General features: G+C 43.3%; 1 protein-coding gene across 1 annotated transcript in view; it reads right to left on the bottom strand.

Moving 5' to 3' along the window:
• Positions 1 to 16723: 16723 nt before the first annotated feature.
• The window catches only part of LOC144782118 (uncharacterized), a 32360-nt gene continuing 23291 nt past the window's right edge, over positions 16724 to 25792 (bottom strand). Inside the window, exons 4-6 of the mRNA XM_078661292.1 lie at positions 20622 to 21059; positions 17617 to 17832; positions 16724 to 17062 (exon numbers count right to left, since the gene is read on the bottom strand). Of these exons, the coding sequence (XP_078517418.1) occupies positions 16805 to 17062; positions 17617 to 17832; positions 20622 to 21059 (912 nt within the window). The 3' untranslated portion in view covers positions 16724 to 16804. The remainder of the gene's footprint in view (positions 17063 to 17616; positions 17833 to 20621; positions 21060 to 25792) is intronic.

The raw sequence follows: 25792 nt of genomic DNA, 5'->3' as shown, positions 1-25792 counted from the left end.
TGCATCCAAGAGGAGGTGGCCAAGATGCTCACACTCGGGATCATCGAGCCCTCAGACAGCCCCAGGGCCAGCCCAGTGGTACTGGTCCCCAAAGCGGCCGCCCCCGGCGCCACGCCGGAGCTCCGGTTCTGCGTCGACTACCGGGGCTTGAATGCGGTCACCCGAACAGACGCACACCCCATCCCCCGAGCAGATGAACTAATCGACCGCATGGGAGCTGCCCGCTACCTCAGCATCTTCGACCTGACAGCGGGCTACTGGCAGATCGGTCTCACACCCCGGGCCCAAGAACGATCGGCATTCTCTACCCCTGATGGCCACTATCACTTCAAGGTCATGCCATTCGGCATGAAGAATGCGCCAGCAACATTTCAGCGGCTAGTAAACCAGGTCCTGGCAGGACTCGAAGGATTCAGCACCGCCTACCTGGACGATATCGCTGTGTACAGCCACCACTGGTCCGACCACCTCCACCACCTCCGAGAGGTGCTACAGGCCCTCCAACGAGCTGGCCTCACGATCAAAGCCAGCAAATGCCAAATTGGCCAGGGGTCCGTGACCTATCTCGGGCACCAGGTGGGAAGCGGTCTGGTGGCCCCTCTGCAACTCAAGATCGCTGCCATCCAGTCGTGGCAGTCCCCCATCACCCAGACCGAGGTCCGCGCCTTCTTGGGACTCACAGGCTACTACCGACGGTTCGTGAGGGACTATGGCAGCATCGTAGGGCCCCTCACGGAACTCACCTCCAAAAACCAACCAAAGAAGGTCAACTGGACCCCAGACTGTCAAGCGGCCTTCGAGAAGCTGAAGGCCGCCATGTGCTCCGCCCCGGTGCTCCAGGCCCCCGACTACAGCCGGGAATTTATCGTCCAAACAGATGCCTCCGACCATGGCGTTGGGGCAGTCCTTTCCCAGCTGAACCCCGAAGGACTTGACCAGCCAGTGGCTTTCATCAGCAGACGGCTCCTGGCCCGAGAACGACGCTGGAGCACCATCGAGAGGGAGGCCTTCGCCGTGGTGTGGGCCCTCAAAAAGCTCCGGCCTTATCTCTTCGGCACCCACTTCCGGGTCCAGACCGATCATCGACCCCTGCAATGGCTCATGCAGATGCGGGGGGAAAACCCGAAACTACTACGTTGGTCCATCTCCCTGCAGGGGATGGACTTCACTGTGGAACATCGACCCGGCCAAGACCACGCCAACGCGGATGGCCTGTCCCGCTTTTTCCGCCTCGACGAGGAAAGTCCCCAAGAAGATGGGTGACTCTCCCCGCCTTCAGCTGGGGGGGACGCATGTTGGACAGGCCACATGAAGGGCTCGCTCCCTCCCCGCAGGACAGGGCCCGGGCCACCGTCATTGATTAAGAATTGTATCACTAAACATTTGTGGACTTAATGATTTAAAAAAGAGGCAAAAAGCCATCACTAAAGCTACGATCTACAAGGAAAAAACTTACGAACTTAGTGAACAAGTGGGACACCAGTTAGCAGTATGTACAAGGGAGGAGATGACTGGTAATATGATTAAATCTATTATTGATAGCGATGGCGTGCTGAGATCGGAAGAGCCCGAAATAAGAGCTGCCTTTCAAAGGTTTTATTTAGATCTGTATAAGGAACCGCTAAGAGATCAAGAGGATCTGGGGGATTATTTTACGCAAATCTTGAGCGGGTGCTTGGAACAAGAGGATCGGGATGGATTGGATTCTCACCTTAACTGGGATGAAATATTAGTACCCATGAAATCACTGACTGTTGGTAAAGCGGCAGGGGTAGATGGAATCCCTACAGAGTTTTTTGTTGAATTCGCATAACAACTGAAAACAATCATGCTACAGCTTTGTTACTTCCATACTCCAGGGGGGGAACCCTCCTCCGTCCTGGTCCTTAGCAAAAATTATGATCTTCATGAAGAAAAAGAAAAATCCATTGGAGATGGGCTCGTACCGACCTATAACTTTGATTAATGGCGATTCAAAGATTTTCTCCAAACTCCTAGCTGGGCGGCTGGCACCGATAATTCATAAGATGGTGTCACCTCGACAACATGGGTTTATCCCCGGTATATCAACGACTGATCACATACAGAGAGTGATAACCCTATTTGACTATGTAGAGACTACAGGAGACCCTATGACCCTCATCTTACTGGATGCAGAAAAGGCGTTCAATAGGGTCTCCTGGAAGTTTTTATGGGCAGCTATGTTAAACTGTGGAATAACGAATAGATTTGTTAAAGCCATACAAGGACTCTATGTCAACCCGAGCACTAGCGTCATGATAAATGGAAGCATGTCAGAGTGTTATGATCACGAGGGGAACTAGACAAAGGTGCCCCTGCTCGCCTCTCTTATTTGCGGTATATATTGATCAATGTATCCGCAAACTGGAAAGCATCCGCGTGTGGCACCTATTATGATTAATAATTATGATACAAAAGTTTTAGCGTACGCGGACGATATAGCTCTAGTTACCTCTAACCCGAACGGAGCTATCAAAATTGTCGAAGAAGAGGCGATATGATTCGGCGAAACGTCCGGATATAGATTGAATACAGGGAAAAACTCAGATTATTATCAATGAAAAAGTAGAGATGAGGGACATTAGAGTAGTGGAGCAGGCTGTATATCTCGGCGTCAGTATACGCGCCAAGGTAGACAAAATTGTACAGACAAATCTCGACCCATTAATAGAAAAGATCTGATCAGATTGGATAATCTACATGACTATTGGCGGCAGGTGCAATGTGATTACAATTTTGGTATTACCCAGATTTTTATATTTCTTTAGAACAATTTGCCTTGAATTTCCTCCGCACTATTTTAAAAATATTGAATCCCTGTTTTCCAGATTAATTTGTGGATTTAAGAAACCTCGAAGGGCACTTAAATGGATTATGCTACCGAAAGAAAGAGAGGGGGGTTAGCTATGCCTAACTTTGGGATTTACTATTGGGCTACAGTGGCCAAATATTGCGTGAATATGATAGCTATTGACTCTAGCAACCTTCTAATCCCTACCCCACAGGAAATGGCTCTAGGGGATAGAAGTAAAGGGTGCTTATGGCGCCATGTCAATGACAATTTTTTTTAAGAAAACTAGACTCAAGACTATCTCGAGCATCTGGAAAGTCTGGATTAATATCCGCAGACTGTTAGGGCTGGGACGCTTCTGTTGCTATACTCCAGTTAACGGTAACACCGACCTCCCAGGGATTTTTCAGGATGGCTGTATGTCTAGATGGTTAAGGGCAGGGATTACCCAACTGGGCTGCTTTTTTACCGCAAATCGGGTGAAAAGTTTCTCAGAACTTCGAAATGACTATAACATCAGCAATAGGGATTTTTTTTAATACCTGCAGATTAGGGATTTCTTGGCAAGAAAACCGGGGGGGCGAGGCAAATTTAAAAATATTGTAGCCATAGATAATCTGTGCATGGAAACAACCCCTAAAATTGGGGAGATCTACAAGGAGTTTAATAGCACTTTACCGGACGATTTAGATAAGCACTTTGCTAGGTGGCAGACCGATTTAGCGGTGCAGCTAACAACCCCAGTTTGTGCGTTAGAGCTAGCTCAAACATGGCTAATGTCTATTAAACTGCAAGCGCAATTTTATAAAACATTCTTCGCCCTATATTACACCCCGTATAAAATGTCCAAATGGGCGAGCGGTCAGGGAACTACTTGTCCTCGCTGCGCATTGATTGCAGCTGACAACATTCATATGTTCGCCTCGTGTCCGGCACTTACAAATCTTAGGATAGAGTTATCTAACTTCCTATCAGATATATTTCATGTAAGAATCACCATCCTCACTGAGGAAATACTGCTAGGAGTGGCTGGAAATGAGCGGCCAACAAACCAACAGGGGCTGATTTTCGTAGCTATGGCGGCTCTGAGACGGTGTATAGCCTCCTCATGGCTGGATCCTCAATCAACCTCCTTCACGCAATGGAGGGCTAGACTACTTGCAAACTCCAGTGTAGAGGTGGCCATATATAAAAATAAAGGGATAAAAAACAAACAAAGAGGTATGCAAATCTGGGAACCCTTGTTACAGTGGATACAAGCTCACGCTTAAGGGCAATATGTTGAATGGGATACACCTAAGGCGATAGAAGAATTAGTCTAGTTATTAGTGCCTCCTACAGGATTATGATGGGGTATGTTCTCACAGTCTTTTTTTTGTTTCAGGCTTCACACTTCAATGTTTTGTTATGATGTATTTTGGTCTGGAAACTTGCTTTTCTCTTTTTTTTCTTCAGTGTGTCTATTTTATGTGATTTAAACAAATTTGCTTTATGAACTTGGTCTTCGGGGGAGGGGGGGAGGGGGAGGATTGTATTAATTGTCAAAATGCAAATCATTTTTTATTTTTATTTTTAAAAAGAACCCCTTACCGAAGTCCTTTGCACCGCAAATAACTCCTACCATATGTACGCCGACGACACTCAGATCTACATAAAAATCTCATCTCTCAAGGAGATTCTCTACCTGAATGAGACCCTGAAGCTGACCGTCCAATGGCTCTCCTCCAACCAACTTAAACTCAATGCCAAGAAAACGGAGTTCCTTCTAATCTCCCCGCCAAACAGCAACTCTGAGGTCCAGACATGGATCAAAGCCATGACAGCCTTAAATTGTCCCCCGACCATTGTGGACTCGGCCAAATCTCTGGGAATAACCTTAGATTACAACCTAAACGTGCAAGACCACATCAACTCAATGGCCAAATCTGCCAGCTTCCATCTGAGCTACCTATGGAAACTGAAACCCTTTCTTGTCATCTCTAGGCTGGAATATGGCTGCTCCACCCTCTCTGGTCTACCCAAGATCTCCCTAGCACCCTTGAAAGCCTGCCTCAATGCAGCCGCCAGGCTACTCATCAGCACTAGGACATTTGATCACATCACTTCTCATCTGAAAGCGTTGAACTGGCTTCCTCCCGAGGCCAGAATTCAACTCAAGCTGGCATGCATCACGCACAAGGCCCCACAGTCAAACTCCCTGGCGTATCTTACACAGAAACTTGTGATTTCCGGAGGTAGCAGAAACTCACGATCGGCCAATGCCCTCCTTCTCCAGCCTGCACGCTTTTGTAAAAAAAAAAAAAAAACTATAATCTGGCTTTCACTGGGGCTGCACCAAGACTATGGAACTCCTTCCCACCCGCCATCAGAAGAATCCCCTCTCTGGCACGCTTCAAAAAGGAAGCTAAATCCTTCCTCATGGGTAAATTCCTCGGCTAACCCCGTCCAATAACCACCTCAGAGATTATTGCCATCCTCCTTCGACCTCCCCCCACCAAGAAACCGGAGGCCTGTCCTCAGCAACTGAAATATTGACTATCCTTGTATACTCCCATGCCTCTTGTAATCAGCACCCCCCCCCCCCGGCCTAATGTACAGTATACTCTTGTTTTATCATGCCTCTTGTATGACTCTTTGACTCAGTAAAGCGCTCTGATACCCTAACGGTTCAAATTGCGCTCTATAAAACACTACAATAAATAAATAAGTAAAATCATAAAAATAGTGAACTAAAAGGACTAGTGGAAGTTGTATGATTACTGCTGAAAAAGTAACTAGGAAAAAACAGTTTCTGGGGTTAATTTCAGAACAAAAGAGCCAGGCCCATTAAATGTATGGACAAGCTCAGGAAAGGGCCGAACAGTATCCATTAAGGATGCATGACCTTAGCAAGGTGAATGGTAAGATACAGTCATTGCAAGCAAAGGCCGAAGGCAATAAACCAGCAAATACGCCAGGTTAAGAAGGCTCCACGAGATGAGAACAATTATAGCCAGAGCATTTGGAGAGTTCTTTGAAAGAATCTATTCTGAGACTGTAGAATTTGGTTTGGTAGCTTCTGAGCAGTTTATCAAATCTATTGAGTGCCCAAGCTTAACTTATGAGAGGTCAGTCAGAAGCAGAGATGGCACAACTTTCGGAGGCAGTACAGGGGGGTTAAAATGGAAAAGCCTCAGGCCCATTTTCCTAGTGGACTATAAAATATTGGCTACAACCAAATTTAAGGCCCCCCTGGTAGAGGTTGTTGGGAAAATTTTATTGAGAAATTATTTAAACTACTGTATCTTCCTAGAGAGTCTTAACTCAACAGACTAAAACTTTGCTAACTGATCTAGTTACAACATGCCATTATTAAATCCTGATAATAAAATCTATACTAAAATGTAAGCATCATGTCTACAAGGTGGTGATACAAGGTCATATTCACCAAATGATCACATTACAAAAGGAAGAACAAGAAAACACGTCAGATTTCCACCTCATCTGTGGGCTATTTAACATAACAGAGAACATACAACAAGGCATACAAATGATAACATGCAGTGTTTTTTATGACAATAACTACATAAGGTGAAAAATCAGTAGCTCTGTGTTTAAAAGTGGGCCATATACTGCATGACAAAAACAACTCAGGAGCTGGCACCTCATTTGTGTAGCCAATTCATAAGGAATCAGCAATTTAATCATTGGTAAGGATAAGTTCTAGGGGCATCCTCATCAAGGTCATAAGCACTGAATATTCCCGCCCATGTGCGGGGACTTCAGAGTACACTACTATATATTTCTATCCTTTTTGCCACAAGAACGGCAAGGCTCTAACGGAGAAGGCATCTTTTGACAGAAAAGAAGGCAAAATTCTGTCAGAAAATGGTAACTCCTCACTCCAACAGGTGTAAGACGTCGAGTGCAAAAGGAACTAGCAAGGTTGTAAGAAAAAGATTTTGACAAAAAAGTAAGAACTGAAACTCCAAGGTCTTGACTGAAGGAGCCGGAGAGAACTGACCTTACTATCTCCCCCGAGGCATGATGGGAGGCTAGGGATCATGGCTGACTCAAAGGTATGGTGCCATTTCTTTAATTTTATATGCTGTGGGTTTTTCCAATGCAGCCTGTGGGCTAACAATGCCTGAAATTTTACAATGCAGCATGTGCACTTCAATGGAGTATGACGGCCTCTTTGCTTTCCTGTTTTTTCTTCCTATAAGTGTATGTAAGAGAACTAAAACCCAAAGTAATATTTGTTTGTTAATGCAAATGCAAGTAATGAAAGCATTTTCTAGCCATGTTGTCATTTTGGCTGGAGTGTCTTATTTTGAGGAAAAAAATTATATATATATATTATTTTTTTGTGATGTACTCCAGGGTCCCCGCATATGAGCGGGAATATTCAGTGCTTACGACTATTGATGAGGATCCCCTGAAAGAGAACTTGATTGGACAGAGGTGTGCGAGGAGAGAGGAAACCTGAGAAGCTATCCCTACTCGTGGCTCCTCATGTTATTCCTATTTAAGGTGAGGGACCGGAAGCTCTGCCTCCTACTCATTCAGCTGACTGCATCCATTACTTAATAAACAGATACAGCCTAACTCCACATGGTGTAAGTCCAGCCAGCAGGACTTAAACCATCGGAGACCAATCTCAGACTGAGCCGGTGGTTGGTGTATGTACCTGTGGCTAAATAGCCCCGGACAGAAGCGGTAACTTTTTCTACCTAAATAGGTCCCAACTGTGAATCCACTGTTCACCAGAATCTCTGGTTCAGTATATAACACCTTTGTTCTATAATAATTCTGTTTCAATTTCACCTTTACACTTGTCGCAGTAGCAGTTTTTCTGATCCCGCTGAAGGCCATGATACTTTGAGAGGTCACCAAAAGCCGAAAGCGGTCTCTAATGACGACAGTCTCTTTACTCAGCTTATTGTTTTTAATCCTGTCACAGGGTAGCTGAATAAAGGTTAGTGATAGCTACCTCTGTAGGCAGTTTTGATTCACATCCACTTCCACGTTCGCACTGCACATCACATTTATTCACACACCACGCTCACATATGGTTTTTAGGACAACTAATTTGCTCAAATTAAGAAAACATCCCTGAGCTCCTCCCTCGCAGAGAGGGGGGGGGGGTTGTAGCCCGCACCAAGACTAGGTTCTTGATGGGAGAAGGCACCCCTATGATGAAGCATGACACCTCTGATGTGTGAGGGAGACCGTCCTTAAAAAGGGGATACCTTCCCTGTTTTCTTTATTGTTTGGTTTATGTACTCCACATATCTACTAGATTTATACTTTGGACCAGTGGGCTCGTTGTGTGTTCATCTTTTATAGATTCACAAACTTGAATCTTCCCCATCGTCATAGTGGGAGTCCCACGGTAACAGTAAAATAGCAGTATAAAAGCTTAAAGGATAATCAATCTCCTTTGAAAATCAATTGCATTTAGTAACCAGATAACCTCATTGATGATCATCCAAACTCAGCCAAGCACATCACAGAACCCAGAGTATCCATCCCCTGCTGGGCCACCATACCTTAGATTTCGAGCACAAGTGCAGCTAGTAAAATAATAGAGTTATGGAAGGTTCACCTTTAAAGGGAGGAGGGAGGGCTGCATGTGAATCTATAAAATATATCAATACTGGAGAACCACAGTGTACAGGTAAGTAACTTGGTTTTTTCCAGTATTGTATATTTTTTATTGATTCACATGCTTGAAGAGACTAGATAGCAGTAAAGAATGGATAAAGGGAGTGAGAAAAACAAGTGAACCGTCCCACCATACGACCATCGTATTATAACCAGAATTGCAAACAAATAACATAACCTTTGCATATATAAAATATATATATAACATTTGTCAAAACCCCAAGAGAAGAACAAACTCAGAATAGTGGTATAGGCAAGAAGTAATAATAAAGAAAATAAAAACTCTAAATAAACCTCAATAAAATGAGGCCTACCTTAAGCGAACAGGCAACACAGGGCAGCTTGACCGACAGCAAAATCCGTCTTCCGAAAGGTAACCAGGCAGTATTGCCTTGTGAAAGTATTGACGCTCGTCCATGTTGCCGCCCTGCAGATGTCTGGCAAGGACACTCCGGAAAACAGGGCCCAGGACGTTGCCATATGCCTGGTGGAATGGGCAGTTACATTAAATGTTAGCGGGCGTCCGGCTCTTTCATGACAGAACACTATAGTAGAAGAAACCCAATGTGAAATACAAGCTTGAGTCAAAGACTGACCCTTCCTAGGGGCAGAGAAGGCAATAAGGAGTTGGGTAGATTTACGAAAAGGTTATGCCCTTTCAAGCTAAAACTTCAAGCATTGTTTGATGTCCAAAGAATGGGGAGCTCTCTCTGCATGTGTAGACGGAGCAGGAAAAAATGAAGACAGGACTACAGGTTCATTCAGGTGGAACGTGGGAGGTACCTTAGGGATGAATGAAGTATTAGTGCAGAGCACCACTCTGTCCTGCTGGAATTTCGCCAATACGTCTAGCAGACATGATGGCTAAGAGAAAAGCCACCTTCCAAGAGAGTTATTTCAAATCACACTTGTGAATTGGTTCTAAAGGCGATTTCATGAGATGAGACAAAATGTTCAATTGCCAGAGCACTGGAGGAGGTCGAACTGGCGAGTAGGCTTTAAAAAGACCTTTCATAAATTCTATCACTAGACTGCAGGACCATAGGGACAACTGATCTGAAATTCTCCTATACCTCGAAATTGCTGCCAAATGAACTTCAGTCAGAGTGGGAAAGGCCAGCCTTGGCCAGAGATAATATATACAGCAACACGTCCTCCCGAGTAGAGAGTGGATGGCAAGAGTGTTATGCACACAAGGAGCAGTATGTTTTCCATTTGGCGGAGTAACACCTGACAGTGGAGGGAGCACGGGCCTTGTCAAGTATGTAACGGCACTCCTCAGAGATAGTTGAGTCACCAAACTCCGCGTGATGTGGAGCCAGGCAAACAAGTGAAGAGAGTGAATCTGTGGATGAACTACTTGGCCTTTGTCCATGGAAAGAAGACGTTACAAAGGATAAAGACGTTTTGGAGAAGCTTCTGATAGGCAAAACAACTCTATAAACCAGAATTGCCTTGCCCTCACTGGTGCAATAAGAATTAAGCGGCAAGGCTCCCATTTCATCTTCTGTAGAACTTTTGGTATTATTGGGAACAGAGGGAACGTGTAAGCAAACGCCCCTTCCCAGGAAAAGTGGAAGTCTTTCCCCAGAGAACCTGGCTGAGGAAATCTGCTGGCAATAGATTCACATGTTTTGTTGAGTGATGTAACAAACAGATGCAGGGTTGGAAATGCCCAACACTGAAATATTTTTCCCAGCTGAATGGCATCCAATTCCCATTCATGACACTGCTTGGTGTCTCTGCTGAGCGGATCAGCCCATTAGTTGAACACCCCTGGAACGTGCTGGACTTGTAACAAAATATTGTGGTGAATCAGCCAATTCCAAATCGCTGCGCCAGACTTGAGAGCTGGAGATCTCTCCCCCTTGTTTCTGCAGATAGAACATGTTGGTAGTGTTGTCCGTGCGAACAAGAATGGACAAACCCTTTATCCTTGGTAGGAAGAAACAGAGCCCTAAGAACACTGCTTCCAGCTCCAACAGGTTTATGTGGCATAAAGTATCCGTGTCTGACCACCTCCCTTGGACCTGAAGTTCCTGGAGGTGAGTTCCCCATCCTTCCACGGAAACATCCGTTGTCATTATCATCTAAGGTTTCACTGGGATGAAGGATAGGTCTTGTGAGATTGCTTCTTAATGTCCACCAGGACATCGCCCTGATCATTTCGGGCGTGATTGACACATTGTCAAAGGAGCCTCGAGTTTGGATCCACTGGGAGTCGAGCTGCTCCTGGAGAGGTATCATCTGTAATAGACAGTGAGGAATCAACGGGATGCAAGAGGACATCTCCAACATTGATTTTAAATCCTCACAGAAATGCACCTTTGTGAGGAAAGGGACTGAACCATCCTTTTGAAGGTGAGAAAATATTTTCTCTGTGGGAAAAGCCATTCCAAAAATACCAAAGACTTGGAGGGGAAGGAGCAAAGTCTTTTCTCTGATGAAATTGAGACCCAGAGAGTGAAAAAGGCAAAGCCAGGAGCTTGTGTTCTCCCTTGCACCCTGAAAGGTTGGGGCATTGATCAACCAGTCGTCCAGGTAGGAAAAAAACTGGTGGCCGGAACGCCAAAGATAGGGCGCCACTGGCGCCTAACACTTGGTGAAAACCCTGGGCACTGACTTTAGCCCGAAAGGTAGCACCTTGAACTGGTAGTGGCACCCTGCCACCTGAGGAAACGACAGTGCTTTGGATGAATGAGAATATGGAAGTACACGTCCAGAAGATCCAGGGAAGTCATATAATCTCCTGTATCCAAGAGAAGGAGAATCTCCTGGAGCGACAACATACTGAACGGCTGACTTTTGATGAACTTGTTCAACAACCCGTGGTACATAGCCTGCCTCCATTTTCCAGCCTTTTTCTTTATCTTTTAGTGAGAGTAGAAGCTTAGTTTGCGCTGACAGCGTGGCACTACTTTGAGTGCCTGTTTGTCGAGAAGGAGCTTGACTACCCTCACAATCCTTGAGCGTTTTTGAAGCAAAAAGTCTGGCAGTGCTTAGTCTCTAGGCTTGTGAGCTGGATAAAGGCAGTATAAACACTCATCATGAGGATCTTCAGAGAAGAGCCTTGAATTTCCACAAGTCTTGCAGGGCCTAAACAGCCCTTTTTTAGACTCTGACATTCTGCAGCAAATAGAGAAAGAACAGGATAAACTCACTTTCTAGCAGCACCTCAGCTGAAGAGGTTGGGGAAAAGGAACTGCTAGCTCAAGATGGAAAAGTTCAAGGTAGAAACACTGACTGAGCAGAGCTCAGGGAGACTCCCTAACACACGACACGGCAAGAAATCTGAGGTATGGCGGCTCTGCAGGGGATGGATTCTCGGAGTCTGTGATGTGATTGGCTGGAGTTTAGATGTTCTTTAATGAGGTTAACTGGTTACTAAATGCTATTGATTTTCAAGAGAGATTATCCTTTAAGCTTTTATACTGCTATTTTACTGTGAGACTCCCACCATGACGAAAGCGAAGATTCAAGCATGTGACCCTATAAAAGATACAATATTGGAGTACTTCTTCTAACTATGGCATATTTTTTAAAGCAATATACCGTTACGTTTGCTGGGCCCTTCTGGTTGTGGCGATCTATATAGGACTTGTAGGTTCACATTAACACGAGGTACCCAGAGCCAATAACTGAGCTGCGCCTTGCAATGGGTTTTCATTGTGTACTGGGTATTTAGCAATTCATTTGGTAACATAAAAAGAGTGAAAAATAGGTATCAAGGACACCTAAGTACTACCGAAATTAGAACAAAATATAGAGTTTAGAAGCAGTAGTTATTTGCACATCTTCAAAATTGTAGGTACCCAAACTAGCATGTGCATTATAGGAAATTTTTCAAAGTTTCTTTTTTTTACACATTGTCTTACATTTGGAAGGCAGAAATGCATAGAAAGTCAATAACAGTTCTACAATTCTGTGTTCCCCCAAGTCTCCTGATAACAATGGTACCTCACTTGTGTGTGTAGGCTAGTGCCCACGACAGGAAACCCCCCAAAACTCAACATGGACACATCACATTTTTCCACTGAAAACGGACGCTTTTTTGGCAATGTGCCTAGCTGTGGATTTTGAACCCTAGCTCAGCCGGCACCTAGGGAAACCTAGCAAACCTATACATTGTTTAAAACTAGACACCCAGTGAAATCCAGGATGAGGTGACTTGTGTAGCTCTCACCAGGTTCTGTTACCCAGAATCCCTTGCAAACCTCAAACTTTGTCAAAAAATGACACATTTTCCTCACATTTCTGTGATGAAAAGTTCTGGAATCTGTGTGGATCCGCAAACTTCCACGAATCCTGCATTTCCCAGTCTACCGATGAAAATGAAACCGCTCTTGTGTGGGTGCGCCAAGCGCCCGCAGCAGGGAAGGGTTCAAAACGTATTGTGGAGACATCAAAATTACCTATCATGAAACTACTAGGTTTTGCAAGGAGGGTCATCTGGGTTTTTGGTCCCGGGCACAGCAGCCATCTAGGGAAACCTACCAAACCCAGTCATTTCTGGCTTGAATGGATTCCCCAACGTTTCCCTACCCTGAATACCCGGCAAACCTCAAATTTAGCTGAACAAAAAAAACACAAATTTTCCTCACATTTCTGTGATGGAAAGTTCTGGCATCTGCATGGATCCACAAACGTCCACCCACACAGCCAGCATTCCCCAAAGTTTCCTGATAAAAATGGTACCTCACTTGTGTGGGTGGGCTAAGCGCTCGCGGCAGGGAAGGGCCCAAAACATATTGTGGAAACATCAAAATTACCGATCACAAAAAAACCTGGTTTTGCAAGATGGGGTCACCTGGGTTTTTGGCCCCAGACTCAGCGGCCATCATTTTCCTCTAATATCTGTGTGAGAAAGTTGTAGGATCATTGCACGGCACACATTTCCTACCACTCACCGTTCCCGTCTGTCTACCGATAAAAATGATACCTTGCTTGAGTGGATGGGCCAAGTGCCTATGACATGGAATGGCCAAAAAAGTATAGAGACAGAGGGGGCCCAAAGCGGGTCCAAAAGGGAAGTTTGTTTATACGTTTTTAGGCTGGCGCTACTTTAGGCACCCACGCAAGTGAGGTATCATTTTTCTCAGTAGACCAAGGGGAATGCTGGGTGGTAGGAAACCTGTGCCTGTGCGGTGATCCTACAGCTTAAACACACTTTGTAGGTAAATTTGAGGTTTGCAGGGGATTCTGGGTAAGAAAAAGCTGGGGATCCATGCAAGCCACCCCGCTGAGTCCGTACACGCACACCACCAGCCAAGCGCCATCCACGCACACCACCAGCCAAGCGCCATCCACGCACACCGCCACCCAAGCGCCAGTCACACACACCACCAGCCAAGCGCCAGTCACACACACACCACCAGCCAAGCGCCAACAACGTACACCGCCCGCCAAGCGCCACTCCACTCACACCACCAGGCAAGCATCAATCCACACACACAGTCATCAAGCACGAGTCAACCCACATCATTAGCCAAGTACAGGTCGACACATGGCTAGCAAAATGCCAGCCAAAGGTCATCCATGCAGACCGTTCACCAAACTCCAGTTTACACACACCCAAACTCTCCCTGGTTTCTAGTGGTTTTCTGCCCCCGCTTGGGTGCAGATGAGACTAGAAATATCACTGAAACAGCCAAAATGTGTGCCAAAAAAAACAAGCATTTACAATGCAATGGTTTCGCCTTTGGAAAAGTTTGAGTTATTGGCATTGTATATGCCTAAATTTTGTTTATCTGTTTTTGTTTTTAAAACAGATAAGTAAATGGCATTGTCATTTACATTGCCATTATTTTTTTTTGCAGTCACTCTGCACTCCCTATGCACTCTTTATGCAGTCTGCATTCCCTATGCACTCTGCACTTACTATGCACTCCCTATGCACTCTGCACTCCCTATGCACTCTGTACTCCCTATGCAGCACTCTGTATGCACTCTGCACTTCCTATGCACTCATCATGCACTTCCTATGCACTCTGCACTCCCTATGCAGCACTTTGTACTTTATGCACTCTGCACTCTCTGTGCACTGTCTATGCACTCCTTATGCACTCTGCACTTCCTATGCACTTTCTATGTTTTCTGTATTTCGCACTCTCTGCACTCCCTATGCACTCTGCACTTTGTATGCATTCTGCATTATCTATGCACTCTGCACTCTATGCACTTTTTTTGCAGTCACTATGCACTCTGCACTCCCTATGCACTCTCTATGCAGTCTGCACTCCCTATGCACTCTGCTTTTCCTATGCACTCTGTACTCCCTATGCAGCACTCTGTACTCTCTATGTACTCTGCACTTTCCACTTCTTATGCACTCCCTATGCACTGTGCACTCCCTATGCAGCACTCTGTATGCACTCTGCACTTCCTATGCATTCTGCACTCATCATGCACTCTCTATGCACTGTGCACTTCCTATGCACTCCCTATGTCCCTATGCAGCACTTTGTACTCTCTATGCACTCTGCACTGTCTATGCACTGTTTATGCACTCCTTATGCACTCTATGTACTTTTTTTTCTGTACTCCGCACTCCCTATGCACTCTGCACTCCCTATGCACTGTGCACTCTCTCTGCATTCCCTATGCACTCTGTAATCCCTATGCACTTTGCACTCTCTCTGCACTCCCTATGCACTCTGCACTTTGTATGCATTCTGCATTACCTATGCACTTGCTATGCACTTTATTTTTAGTCACTCTGTACTCTCTATGCACTCTGCACTCCCTATGCACTCTCTATGCAGTCTGTATTCCCTATGCACTTCCTATGCACTCTGCATTTCCTATGCACTCTGTACTCCCTCTGCAGCACTCTGTACTCTGCACTTTCCACTTCCTATGCATTCCCTATGCAGCACTCTGTATGCACTCTGCACTTCCTATGCACTCTGCACTCCTTATGCACTCATCATGCACTCCCTATGCACTCTGCACTTCCTATGCACTCCCTATGCAGCACTTTGTACTCTGTATGCACTCTGCACTGTCTATGCCCTGTTTTCTGTACTCCGCACTCCCTATGCACTCTGCACTTATTATGCACTCTGCACTCCCTATGCACTTTGCACTCTCTCTTCCCTCCCTATGTACTTTGCACTTTGTATGCATTCTGCATTAGCTATGCACTCTGCACTCTCTATGCACTTTATTTTGAGTCACTCTGCACTCTCTATGCACTCTGCACTCTCTATGCACTCTGCACTCCCTATGCACTCTGCACTCCCTATGCACTCTGCACTCCCTATGCAGCACTCTGTACTCTGAACTTTCCACGTCCTATGCACTCCCTATGCACTGTGCACTCCCTATACAGCACTCTGTATGCACTCTGCACTTCCTATGCACTCTGCACTCCCTATGCACTCTGCACTCCCTATGCACTCATCATGCACTCCCTATGCACTCTGCACTCCCTATGCAGCACTTTGTACTCTCTATGCACTCTCTATGCACTGTGCAGGGTCTATGCACTCCTTATGCACTCTGCACTTTGTAGGTTTTCTGTACTCCGCACTCTCTCTGCACTTTGTAGGCATTCTGCATTACCTATGCACTCTGCACTCTCTCTGCACTTTATTTTTTGCAGTCATTCTGCACTCCCTGCAGTCTGCATTCCCTAGGCACTCTGCACTCCCTATGCACTCTGCATTTATTATGCACTCTCTCTGCATTCTCTATGCACTCTGTACTCCCTATGCACTGTCTATGCACTCTGCATTACCTATGCGCTCTGTATGCACTCTGCACTCTCTATGCACTGTCTATACATCCTGCACTCCCTATGCACTCTACACTCCCTATGCACTTTGCATTTTTAATGCACTCTGCACTCCTTATGCACTCTGTATACATTTCCTATGCACTTTGCATGCATTATGCACTTCCTATGCACCACTCCTGGACTTTGCATTCCCTATGTACTCTGCACTGCCTATGCACTTTGCACTCCCTATGCACTCTGCACTCCTCATGCTCTATGCACTCCCTACTCTGTACTCCATTTGTTAAAGTTTGAGCTTTTGATAAATGGTGTTTTGTATTTTCTTTCAAGTATGTGTAAAAAGTTGATGTGTTTTACTTTACACATAAATCTGCAGTGCATTTCTAATGCAATTATTTGCAGATGCACTTTGTATTACAATACAAGTTTTTTGATAAAGCATGTTAGCATTTTGTTTAGAGATGTAATATATATGATAGCACAGTAATATATATTTATGTACTTTATAATAATGAAAGGACATGAAAAAAGTTTAACATTTTTTATTAAAGTATATATATTGACTTTTTATTACTTTTTATTAACGCAAAGTTTTGTGCAGTATTTTATTAGGAAAGTATTTGGATGATGTATCCATTCTGGAAAATCACATTAACTGTTTTTGGTAGGTGTTCTATTAATGCTTCTTCCAAGTCATCAATGTCGGCTGGTATATTGAAGTAGTCCATTATAACTGTATTGTTTATGTCAGCGTTTTGACAGTTTTCAGCATTTTCTATTTGTATTGCAATAGTACAATGTTCTTGATTTGTTTTTTCTATTGCATATATTGTTAACGTAATTTCTTCTTGTGGTGGTTGTATTTTCTGTGGAGAAAAAAGAAATGAGTTAGTTGCTGTTTTTTTAACTGTTTTTGTTGCCCTAAAGATAACATTTTTTTTTATATTTTGGTGCAAATGAAGTTAATACATGGTGAAGGTAATTGAAGATAGCATTTATGAGAGTATATGGTAGTGCATAGGGAGTGCAGAGTGCATAGGGAGTGCAGAGTGCATAGGGAGTGCAGAGTGCAGAGTGCATAGGGAGTGCAGAGTGCATAGGGAGTGCAGTGTGCATAGGGAGTGCAGTGTGCATAGGGAGTGCAGTGTGCATAGGGAGTGCAGTGTGCATAGGGAGTGCAGTGTGCATAGGGAGTGCAGTGTGCATAGGGAGTGCAGTGTGCATAGGGAGTGCAGTGTGCATAGGGAGTGCAGAGTGCATAGGGAGTAGAAATTGATCATAGAGCTACAGTTGTATATAGTAATGAGTAAGTAGCAAAATTAGTAGTAGTGTGTTATTAGAGTTTCAGAAAGTTAGAAAAACTTTATTATAGATGTAGTAGCAAATGAAGGTATAATATTGTATAAATAGTTTTACTTACTTGAAATTGCGTATTCCGTGTTGTATTTAACATTTTATTGTTCTGAAATTCGTGCACTGATAAGTGAGTTATTTTGACGTAGGAGCCGATTTGTATTTGGAAATCTGCGGCATCTCTCCAAAGTGTTATTTTGATTGAGTCAGTTGTATCGTTTACTGTAATTGATTTAAGTTTTGTTTCCTGCCCAGCAACAAAAATATTTTTTGTTTCTTCTTCCTGTAAGACAAATCGAAATATTTAGTGTGGTGTGACAGAGTGTGGGAGCGACAGTGTGGGAGCGACAGAGTGGGGGAGGGACAGAGTGGGAGTGTGGGAGCGACAGAGTGGGAGTGTACGAGCGACAGAGTGTGGGAGCGACAGTGTGTGGGAGCGACAGTGTGTGGGAGCGACAGAATGACAGAGGGTGGGAGTGTAGTAGCGACACTGTCGCTCCCACACTCTGTCGCTTTCACACTCCCAGTCTGTTTTTCCCACACTCCCACAGTCTGTCGCTCCCACACTCTCACAGTTTGTTGCTCCCACACTGTGGGAGTGACAGAGTGTGGGAGTGTAGTAGCGACACTGTTGCTCCCACAGTCTGTCGCTCCCACAGTCTGTCGCTCCCACAGTCCCACTCTGTCACTCCCACACTCTGTCGCTCCCACACTCCCAGAGTGGGAGTGTGGGAGCGACAGAGTGTGGGAGTGACAGAGTGACAGAGTGTGGGAGTGTAGTAGCGACACGGTCGCTCCCACACTGTCGCTCCCAGTGTGGGAGTGACATAGTGCGGGAGTGACATAGTGCGGGAGCGTCAGAGTGTGGGAGCGACAGTGTCGCTACTATATTTCCACACTTTGTTGCTCCTGCACTCTGTCGCTCCCACAGTGTTGGAGCAACACAGAGTGTGGGAGTGACAGAGTGTGGGAGCAACAGACTGGGAGTGTGGGAGCAACAGAGTGTGGGAGCAATAGTGGCGCTACTACACTCCCACACTCTATTGCTCCCACACTCTGTCGCTCCCAGACTGTGGGAGCAACAGACTGTGTGAGTGTGGGAGCGACAAAGTGACATTGTGGGAGTGTAGTAGCAACACTGTTGCTCCCACACTCTGTTGCTCCCACACTCGATCGCTCCCACACTGTGGGAGCGACAGTGTTGCTACTACACTCCCACACTCTGTCACTTTGTCGCTCCCATACTCTGTCGCTCCCACACTCTGTCATTTCCACACTCGCAGTCTGTTGCTCCCACACTCTGGGAGCGACAGAGTGTGGGAGCAATAGAGTGACAGAGTGTGGGAGTGTAGTAGCGACCCTGTCGCTCTCACAGTGTGTGAGTGATAGAGTGCGGGAGCGGCAGAGTGTGGGAGCGAGTGTCGCTACTACACTCCCACACTCTGTTGCTCCCAGAGTGTGGGAGCGACAGACTGTGGGAGTGTGGGAGCAACACACTGTGGGAGTGTGGGAGCAACAGACTGGGAGTGTGGGAGCAACAGTGTGGGAGCAAGTGTCGCTACTACACTCCCACACTCTGTCACTCCCACACTCTGTCGCTTTCACACTCCCAGTCTGTTGTTTCCACACTCCCACAGTCTGTCGCTCCCACAGTTTGTTGCTCCCACACTGTGGGAGTGACAGAGTATGGGAGTGTAGTAACGACACTGTTGTTCCCACACTCCCACTCTGTCACTCCCACACTCTGTCGCTCCCACAGTGTGGGAGCAACAAACTGTGAGAGTTGTTGCTACTACACTCCCACACTCTGTCACTTTGTCGCTCCCATACTCTGTCGCTCCCCCACACTGTCATTTCCACACTCGCAGTCTGTTGCTCCCACACTCTGGGAGCGACAGCGTGTGGGAGCAATAGAGTGACAGAGTGTGGAAGTGTAGTAGCAACACTGTCGCTCCCACAGTGTGTGAGTGATAGAGCGAAAGTGTTGCTACTACACTCCCACACTCTTGCTCCCAGAGTGTGGGAGCGACAGACTGTGGGAGTGTGGGAGCAACAGACTGTGGGAGTGTGGGAGCAACAGACTGGGAGTGTGGGAGCAACAGTGTGGGAGCAAGTGTCGCTACTACACTCCCACACTCTGTCGCTTTCACACTCCCAGTCTGTTTCCACACTCCCACAGTTTGTTGCTCCCACACTGTGGGAGCGACGGAGTGTCGGAGCGACAGTGTGGGAGCGACAGGGTCGCTACTACACTCCCACCCTCTGTCATTCGGTTGCTCACACACTCTGGGAGCGACAGAGTGTGGGAGCAATAGAGTGACAGAGTGTGGGAGTGTAGTAGCGACAATGTCGCTCCTACAGTGTGGGAGTGATAGAGTGCGGGAGTGGCAGAGTGTGGGAGCGACAGTGTCGCTACTATACTCCCGCACTCTGTTGCTCCTGCACTTTGTTGCTTCCACAGTGTGGGAGTGTGGGAGCGACAGAGTGTGGGAGCAACAGACTGGGAGTGTGGGAGCGACAGAGTGTGGGAGCAATAGTGTCGCTACTTCACTCCCACACTCTGTTGCTTTCACACTCCCAGTCTGTTGTTCCCACACTCCCACAGTCTGTCGCTTCCACACTCTCACAGTTTGTTGCTCCCACACTGTGGCAGTGACAGAGTATGGGAGTGTAGTAACGACACTGTTGTTCCCACACTCCCACAGTCTGTCGCTTCCACACTCTCACAGTTTGTTGCTCCCACACTGTGGCAGTGACAGAGTGTGGGAGTGTAGTAGCGACACTGTTGCTCCCACAGTCTGTCGCTCTTACACTCGCAGTTTGTTGCGCCCACACTCCCACAGTCTGTCTCTCCCACATTTTGTCGCTCCCACACTCTGGGAGCGACAGAGTGTGGGAGTGACAGTGTGGGGGTGACAGAGTGTGGGAGTGACAGAGTGTTTGAGGAAGTGTGTTTGTGAAAGATTGTTGTTTTTTGTGTGAAAGTGTGTGTGCGCGAATGAGTTTGTGCGAAGAGTGTGTGTTAAAGATAGTTTTGGAAAGGGTGTGTGTAAAGATAGTGTAAGAGCTTACTTCAGTAATTGTTCCTGATATGCTCATTAATGTGCGTAATTTTGCTCCTTTGACAGTTTTTATTGGTGAAATAGGTGGAGCAGGTGGTTGTAGAATATTTTCCGCTTCCTGCAATATTTCCGGAGGTATAGTGAAGGGTTTTAATCTTGCTATCTTAGTTTGCTTTGTGATGATGACGGCATTGTTTTTAGTTAGGAAATTCCGAATTATTATTGCATTTCCTTCTTTTGTTTGTTGATAAAAGTCCTCATTGTAGCATGTTGCTTTTATGGAAGCACTGTGATCAGCTAGAGCAAGGTGATATAATACTCTGTCCTCTTGTTTTGCGTTTTTATAGTTTGTTTTTGTTGAACATTTCACAACGTTCGCTCTGATGGATTTTTGGTAAGGTTTGCTTTCGGCTTCTTTCATTTGTTTAAGTTCTTCTATGGAAATCATCTGAAATGAGAGTAAATGTTAGTACACATTCTGGACATGTTTTCCCCTTTGTAATTAGCTGGAATAAAAGCACATGTTAAAGGAGATTGTTTGCATTTAAACTGCTACCCATAATGCTTTGTGATCACTATAATATGATTCTAATGTACCATAGTGCATTACATCTACATTACTATAGATATGGTCTAATGTTGAATTGTAGTCTGCTGTGTATTGTTGTACTTTTTGCTGACATTGAAATTGTTCTAGCATATATTCTAATAGCAAAGTTGTGTTTAGTGTTCTTTGTGTTAAATCTATGTTGAAGTCTCCCATGATTACATATTTATAATTTGGATAAAAGTTGAGTATGGTAGTTAAATCGTGTAATAATGTTTGTAGACGTACATGTGGTGGTTTGTATAGTGTAACAAATAAGTAGTCACAATTATTAAGATGCTGAGTGAAATATAAAAAGTCGATTTCATGTAGTGTTTCATATATTGGTAATAAGCAAATGTTTTTTCTGTAATAAATGGCAATTCCATGTTTTGTTTGCTGATTGTGAAATTTATCAAATATTACTAGATATTGTTCTAGTAAGAAACTATTCACATCTGCTTTTCTAGTGGTATTTATCTCAGTGAGGCATATTATGTCGCTATTCATGATATTTTTGTCAGATTTTATAGCAGTGTAATTTCTTTGCAGGGATCTTATGTTATGCACAATTATGTTACAGTCTTCGTTATAGCACTCTAACTGTGGTACTGATATGTGCAATTGCATGTCTGTGCGTAAGCGTGTCATTTCTTCATGTACTTTTGGATGAACAGCTATTTTGTCTTGCTGGAAGTTTTGTACATATATGTTGGCTAATGATTTAGCTCTGCTTAAAGCTACGTAATGCAAATGATGTACTTTGCTATTGTTAAAGTGTATGTAAAGTGGTTCTATAGTTTCTCCCTGTGTCCTATGTATAGTACGTGCAGATGATTGGCGCAATGGGAATTGTTTGCGTATTATTGTTATATATTTCTGTGTAAATTGAAAATGTCGTGAATTGGTGTCCAATGAGGCAAAATGTTACTGTGATATATGTGTCTGTTTGCTTGTCTTGTTAGTTTTCCAACTGTTTCTTTATCAAATCTTATCCAAATTACACGTGGGCTGTTATTTATTGTTTCTACAAATTCCACTATTCCTGTTGCACCATTTGTTAATCCATTATTGACATGTATATTGCAAGTTAAGTCATATCTTAATTGTAATGCAATATGCAATATTGATGGCAGGCCCATTGTTTTAGTACGGTCTGCTGGTAACTTGTTTAGTATTTTTTTTTTTTATTACTTCACTTAGGTCTGATGCAACTATCTATTGCTGTAGCTGTGTATACTGTGTATTGTGTTATATGTTCTAATAAAACTGCACTATTTATGTTATTCACTTCATTGTTCGTTCCCATAATATATGGTATAGTTTTGCGAATGTTTTCAGGTGGTTCTATTTCTCGTGTTTGTATCTGTCTTATATCTTCATTAGTTTGTTTCCCTTCTCTTAATCTGTTTAGTAGTTCTGCAAATGCTGAATCATTTTGTTGTCTTATGATTTTAGTTAACTCAAATAACTTAAAATGTGTTTGCCATAAATTGGTACTTACTGGCCTGTATGAATGTTTCGGATTGTCAAATATGTATGTGTCAAAAACTGGCTTTAATTGGTAAAAGTCTCCTATTGCTAAAATAGATATTCCGCCAAAAGGGAGATTAGACATTTTTATTTCTTGTAGTCTATTATGTATGAAATTAAATACATTAGCTCCCACCATTGATATTTCATCTATTATTAGCAATTGTAGATGCATTAGCTCACTTTGTAGTCTACTTCTATTTTCATGAGTTAGCTGTTTATAAGTTAGTGTTTGTGAAATTGGTATTTTAAAGGTACTATGTAGTGTTTTGCCCTGAATGTTATATGCTGCTTTGCCTGTTGGAGCTGTAAGCAATACATATATTTTATCTGGGTTTTCTCCTGCTTTTCGTATTGTAATAACGTACAAATGTTTGGTGAAGTGCTGTAATAAGGAAGCTTTTGCCTACTCCTGCACCACCAGTACAAAATGTGTAGCAGGGTGTTTCTTCTGTTTTAACCCAATGCAAATGATGATATATAAAGTTAAGTTGTTCTGCTGTAAGATTTTGCATTATACTGTCATATTGCTCTTTTGGCATTATGTTATTTGTTAGTGTTTCTTCTATACTTGTACTTCTAATGCCTAAATCAAATGATAGGTCATATAATGGCCTTTCATTATCTTGCATTTCATGGGATATGGAATCTTCTGCTTCACTATCTATTGGTGGTATTAATGTATCTAATACACTGTTTTCATTGCTAGCAGTTGTTAGTGGTCTACAATGCTTATTATATTTATTATGATTAAAGTCTACTGTGTCTTTAAGTTGTAGATAGCGTTCATAATATGTTTTGTTGTTATTAATTATTTGATTTTCATTTCGCCATGGGTAAAAAAGCATTAGCAATTCTCTATAGTAATTTTCTGAGTCATTTTTTACATTAAATCTGCAATAGCGAATTACTTTTTCTTTTTTTCTTTTTATGTAGTCTGTTTCGTCTAGTAAATTTATCTCAAGTTCTTCGTCATCTGAGCTATGGAAGTTATTTTCAGTAAGGAAATTGTCATGCCCTGTTTCTTGTTTTTTTGACATTTTTTCTTTTCATTATACATAGATGCATAGTCAGCCAATGTACATGTTTCTAATTTATTAGGGCGTTTGCTGTACCTCACTATAATATTATCATATTGTATTTTACAAGATGTATCTGGTAACAAATTGATGGTTTCAAGGTCTTTTAATAAGTATGTACGCTTTCCATTAGGACTTGTATTAATAAATACAAAAGATCTAGAACTTTTCCGTAAAGGAATTTGAAGTATAAGATAGGCTGCTTCTTGTGCACTTATTTCGCTACCGTTTAAAAATTTGTTACCAATATGCTTAAGTTGTTCTTTAATACTTGGATTGTGATGTACTTCTTTAGCTGCTTGGGCAATTAGTTTGCTCATTCCTCGCTGTGATTTACTTATATATGATACAATATACACAGCACATGCATATGCATCTAAAATGTATTGTATATCTATGTTTGCTTGCCATGCTTGCAAAATAGTTGGATTGTAGTTATTTATAAAGCATTCAGCTGGTGTCCTTTTTAGGAAAATAGTATTTTTTTGGATTATAGATCGTATACATAAAGTATATTGATTTAGATCTATGTACATATGCATATAGCAGATAGCAGAGGGGTAAAAATTACTATTCCCACTCCAGTGAGTGCAACAGTAGGGGAAGTGTTGGATAGCATCGGGGGTAATATTACTATTTCCACTCCAGGAAGTGCAACAGTAGGGAAAGGGATAGCTAGCGTAGTGAGAACAATTACTATTCCCACTCCAGTGAGTTCATATTCTTGAAACAAACTGCTAGTAGTTGCTAAATGTAAAGCTGCACGTTTTACTTTGTTAGGTCTAACATTTTCAAAATGGGTATAAGATTTATAACTTAATTTCCGTTTCAATTTTATAGGAATTGTCATGTTATCATTCATTTGTCTTGGTAAAACAGTTACAGTTGTCATAACATCAGCAGGTACGTTTACTACAGCACCTGATAGGGATTTTTGGAATCCACGTGGTAATGGTTTAATTTGTAAAAAAGGTATTCTTGGTGACACTAATCTTTCCTCTAAGTTATGCAAGTTTAATACTGGTGGGATATGTGGGAATGTCATCCCATTATAAACTGAACATGGAGGTATTTTGTCCTTACAAATATACGTGTAACATGTTTGGCATATCTCATCAGTTGTATACTTGCTAATGTTACATTCTATGAATTTTGCCCGCTTACTAATATTGTTTGTTTTTAGTAGACTTTGCTTATGCCATAGTTGATTGCAAATAGTGCAAGTGTACTCAGGACCATATCTTATTTCAGCATGGAATATACTAATTATATCATTTGTTGTTTGATCTGTATTATTCATGCTATTAAGTGCATTTTCTGTGCGTTGTGTGTGTTTTCTTTTCCTATTCCTGAGATTTTGTGTACTGTTTGTTGTTTGAGTCTCAGAATCATTATTGGCTGTTATTGTCTTTATTATATCAGTATTGGTAATAGCTATGTGTGAATGCAAATTAGTGTGTGTTGGTAAATCCAGTGTATTGGCTTGACTATTGCTGCTTTGTATGTTTATTATAGTACTTTCTACTTGTAAGTTACTTAAAGGAATCTCTGGTAATGCATTTAGAGATATAAGTGTCTTATGGACATATATGCTTTTCATAGACTTACACTTTCCATTTTTATGGTTTCTTGGTGTCTTCTGTAATGATATTTTGCTATTTTTTTTTATGTTCACTGTAGTGAACTCTAAAGTAACACTTGCTGAATTTGTAATCTTTTCTCTATCAGCTAACTTTAGGATGTATTCCATAATAAGATTAATAGAGTCCATTGGTATAGCAATACATGTTCCATTAGGATGTGGTATTGCATTTTCATTTTGGCTATGTGAATCAAATATAAAGTATGGATGTATAGTTTTAAATACAGCAATTGTATATTTACCTATACAGATTAATACACCATTTTGCGAATTTATTGTAGAAGCTAATGTCGTTATCAATTTACTATGTAAAGTTTGTGCTGATTTTGTTACTTCGTCTT

This window comes from Lissotriton helveticus, chromosome 9 (genome assembly GCF_964261635.1).
Source record: "Lissotriton helveticus chromosome 9, aLisHel1.1, whole genome shotgun sequence".
NCBI lineage: Eukaryota > Metazoa > Chordata > Amphibia > Caudata > Salamandridae > Lissotriton > Lissotriton helveticus.
The sequence above is the reverse complement of the archived record's forward strand: the minus strand, read 5'-3'. Positions and strand labels throughout refer to the sequence as shown.